Source organism: Echinops telfairi, unplaced genomic scaffold, assembly GCF_000313985.2.
Source record: "Echinops telfairi isolate 266 unplaced genomic scaffold, ASM31398v2 ScPeMD7_7458;HRSCAF=8496, whole genome shotgun sequence".
Lineage (NCBI taxonomy): Eukaryota > Metazoa > Chordata > Mammalia > Afrosoricida > Tenrecidae > Echinops > Echinops telfairi.
The window spans coordinates 30,012,195-30,015,725 of NW_022111358.1; the positions used below are offsets into that span (position 1 = coordinate 30,012,195).

At 60.2% G+C, this 3,531-nt stretch overlaps 1 protein-coding gene across 1 annotated transcript in view; it reads left to right on the plus strand.

The window, feature by feature from the left end:
* The window catches only part of ATP6V0A1 (ATPase H+ transporting V0 subunit a1), a 60,807-nt gene that overhangs the window by 47,597 nt on the left and 9,679 nt on the right, over window positions 1-3,531 (plus strand). The window contains exons 18-19 of the mRNA XM_045299448.1: window positions 718-825; window positions 1,664-1,681. Coding sequence (XP_045155383.1) covers window positions 718-825; window positions 1,664-1,681 — 126 coding nt within the window. The remainder of the gene's footprint in view (window positions 1-717; window positions 826-1,663; window positions 1,682-3,531) is intronic.

Consider the following 3,531-nt stretch of genomic DNA (forward strand, 5'->3'; position numbering starts at 1 on the left):
TGAAAACTACCTGTGCGTTGAGAGGGAGCGAACCCTCGACGCAGCTTGTTCAACTCTGGGGCTGCTCGCAGGCCTGGAAGGGCTATCTTAACATTCCAGAATCTTCCGTTCAAAGATTAGTACTCCTCGAGCAGCCAGCAGACATCCGTGGAACGTGTTCCCTTCCCTGTGCCCCCGACCCAACCCCCGTCGTAGCTGGGAGAGGTTGCTGGAGCCCCCGGCTCCTGCTGAAGCTGATCAAACCAGGGAAGCCTCGCCGGGGATTTAACCCCCCCCCTGCGTGCGGAGTCTGATCTTGAGTTCCAGCAGGACTCGGGCTGGTGCGGTCTGACCAGAGGGGCCGCTCAGGAGAGCGAGTTAGTGGCAAGCTTCCTGTGCAGACATGAGTCTCGCCGGTGCCTGTGCCGCTGCAGGCAGAGCTGCCCGAGGAGGGGGGCGACACAGGGCAGGCCCGCGGGGCCAGGGTGGCAATTGCTGGGGTGGGTGCAGTGATTGGTGATTTCCAGTTTTGTTTTTGCTTTTGGTTGTGACGGGGGTGAGTGTTTACAGAGCAAATTGGTTTTCCCTGCTGCAGTTCTGTGACTTGTCTGTACTTGGCAGCTGTGACCGTTGGCCGCCAAACGGAGGGTGTGTATGCACTAACCACCACCCTTGCCCACTCACAGCCTGTCACCTTCAAGCCCAGGCAAATTCTACTCTTTCTGTTCGTCTGTGTAGGGAACTCTCAACTTTGGTGGGATCAGGGTGGGCAACGGACCGACAGAGGAGGATGCTGAGATTATTCAGCATGACCAGCTCTCCACCCACTCAGAGGACACGGAAGAGGTAAGCTCCTGCGGCGTGGGCCTCTCTCCTTCCGCCTCAGAGGCCGCTCCCGCCTTCTCCTTGCACAACTGACCCGCTCACCTTAGTAGTCCGCCTGCTTCCAGCACTCTCAGAGCACCCCCCTCCGCTTCGCCTGGTGGTGGGCTGCTGCCTGCAGAACCCCCAGTCCTTCTGTTCCAATATAGCTTCTTGCCTTCCATGGCGCGTGGTACCCGTACACTGACTGTCACAAGAGTGGCTTCAATCATTGCCCCATTCGAGAGCCCTTCTGAGCCATGGCTCTCAGCCCTGGTACTTTGGGGGTCCTATCCTGTGGACTTTCTCTTGGGGCAGATAACTTTGTTTTAGCATCACCCCACCACACCGCTACCACGCACGCCTAGTAAGTGACGCCTGGCTTTTCGCTGGGCAAGGGAGAAACCCTCAGGCCAGGCCAGACCTTGCAGGTCGGGTTTAAAACCCAGCCTCCTTCCCTGACCCTTTGTGGCACCAACCCCCTGCGCTGGACTTTTGGATCTCGTCTAGGCGCCCCGTTCTTTTGGAAGCAAGCAGTTGAGGCCCAGGTGACTGGCCATTCCCGTCTGGCCCCTCCCACTGCAGCGACACTTTTTGTCACACAGACGTTGCCAGGGCCTGGGGCCTTTGACCCAGACCGGATGGTAGTGCATGCAGACCCTGTTGATTTCGCCCTCTGTGTCTGCCGAGGGCGCTGCCTCCACGGGAGCCCCTCCCAGCCGCGGGGATCGCCTTGTGCCTGTGATTTGTACATGTGTGTGTGTCCGTGTGTGTGTCCGTGTGTGAGGTGCCTTCCCACTAAGTACGGATTTGTGTTTTCAAGCCTGCCGAGGACGAAGGGGTAAGACGAAAGCTGGCTCTGCCTCCCTGTGTATCTGGGGCTTCTCTTCCCTCCTTGTGGTCTCTCTGCGGGTCCTGTCGCACCCCGGGGCCTCCGTGACACCGTGCACCCTGCATCCCACGGCCACGTAGCCAGTGTGTGCCCTGTGCTCGCACCGCGCCCATCTCACTCCTGCATCCGCGTCGCTCGCCGTCTCTGTGCTGTTGCCTCTGCTGCTCTGACCTGGGGGGCCTCGCTCGACAGGCGCTGCAAGTAATGTCTGCGGTGGCATTCTTGAAGTGACCCCGTCGGGGCTCAGTCCTCGGCCATCCTCTCCTGTGATGTCGTGGTCGCGCCACCCTGGTGGCAGCTGTTCCCTCCCGCTCCTCTGCGTGCTTACAACCCCTCTCCCCGCTCCTTCTCGGAGATGCCGGCCCGTCTCGTCCGCTGACCTCATCTGCTTGACGCTTCGACCCGCGGGCTCAGCCGCACCGCCCTGCCGCCCAGGGGGGGGGGCTTTGCCTCACAGGTGCAGCCCAGAAAACCATTCTGTCCGCTGACGGGAGCCCCCGTGATCTGCACCAGCCACACACACGTGGGGCGGCAGGAGGAAGTGTCCACTAAATAGTCAGGCCCCGTTTGGAGCAGCTGAGCCTCTGGCGAGCAGTAATCAGTTAGCAACTCACAGGCCTGGGTGTGGGCTCCTTAAGGTCGTGCTGCACTCTTTCTTTGCCCCAACCTCTCCAGAACACCCAGACCCAGAGGCTGGGCCCTCCCTCTCCAGGCTCACCTGCTCTCCCCAGGGCTGGAGAGGCTCCTCTGCTCACAGCGAGGGGCCGCACTCTTCTGGCTCACTCACCTGCACACAGCCCTGGCCCCCAGGGCTGCTGGGAGTGGCCTGGTGCCCGTGGGGAGCCCAACCCCTCTCAGTAAACCCCTCTTCACGCATGCTGCTCTCTAGTTGTCTTTCCCCAAGAGTACCCGGTGCCACTGGTCATGTCCGGAGAGGGTAGCTATGTCCCATGGGGGCTGTGGCTCCCGCCTCTGGCCTCCCAAGTCATCACGTTTTTAGCTGTATCAGCACAGCCAGCCTAGTTGACCACCAGATTGAGAGAACTATGGCAGCTATCTAAAGATTTCAGACGGAGCAAGCTTTTTAAAGAGCCCAGTCTACTTCCAGAACTCTCCCATTTGGAAGTGGCAGTCCCTGTTGATGGGGGTGGGGCGGGGGTGGGAGGACTCAGCCAATTGCAGGCCAGGCCATTTATTGTATGGGACTCTTTAAAGGCTATAGCCATTCAGCGGGTCAGCAGTGCACTCCCCTGCCCCCATCGGCTCCTGATCTCCAGGTACATCCACCCCACCACCCACATAGCCATCCACCCATCCCAGCACCCACACACCCGCCCATCTGTCCATCCATCCATCCATCCATCCGATGGTCGCACCTGCCCGCCCATGCACTCATCCATCACCCACCTGCCAAACACTGTGTGTGGTGCTGCAGAATCACAACAACAACAACACACAGCCCTTGCCTTCAAAGAACTCCAGACAAGCTGAGGCCATCTGGTGGCAGGCCCTGTGTGGAAGTGTGACCAGAAGGCTGCCGGAGCGGGGGGGTGGGGCAGGGGGGAGAGTGGGGGGCCCAGCAAACCCTGGGACAGACAGAGGAGAAACCAAGGGTGGTCCTAAGTTAAGTCTAGTCAAGCAGGAGTCTGGATGCAGGGGGAGGCAGACCCACCAGTCTGTCTTCTCCAAACCACGAAACCAGACTCACTGCACGACGACGGCGTCCACATCAACGCCTAGACCTGCCCCTGGCTGGTTCCGAGGCTTGGCTCCTACAGGAGTGGAAAGCCGCCTAGACC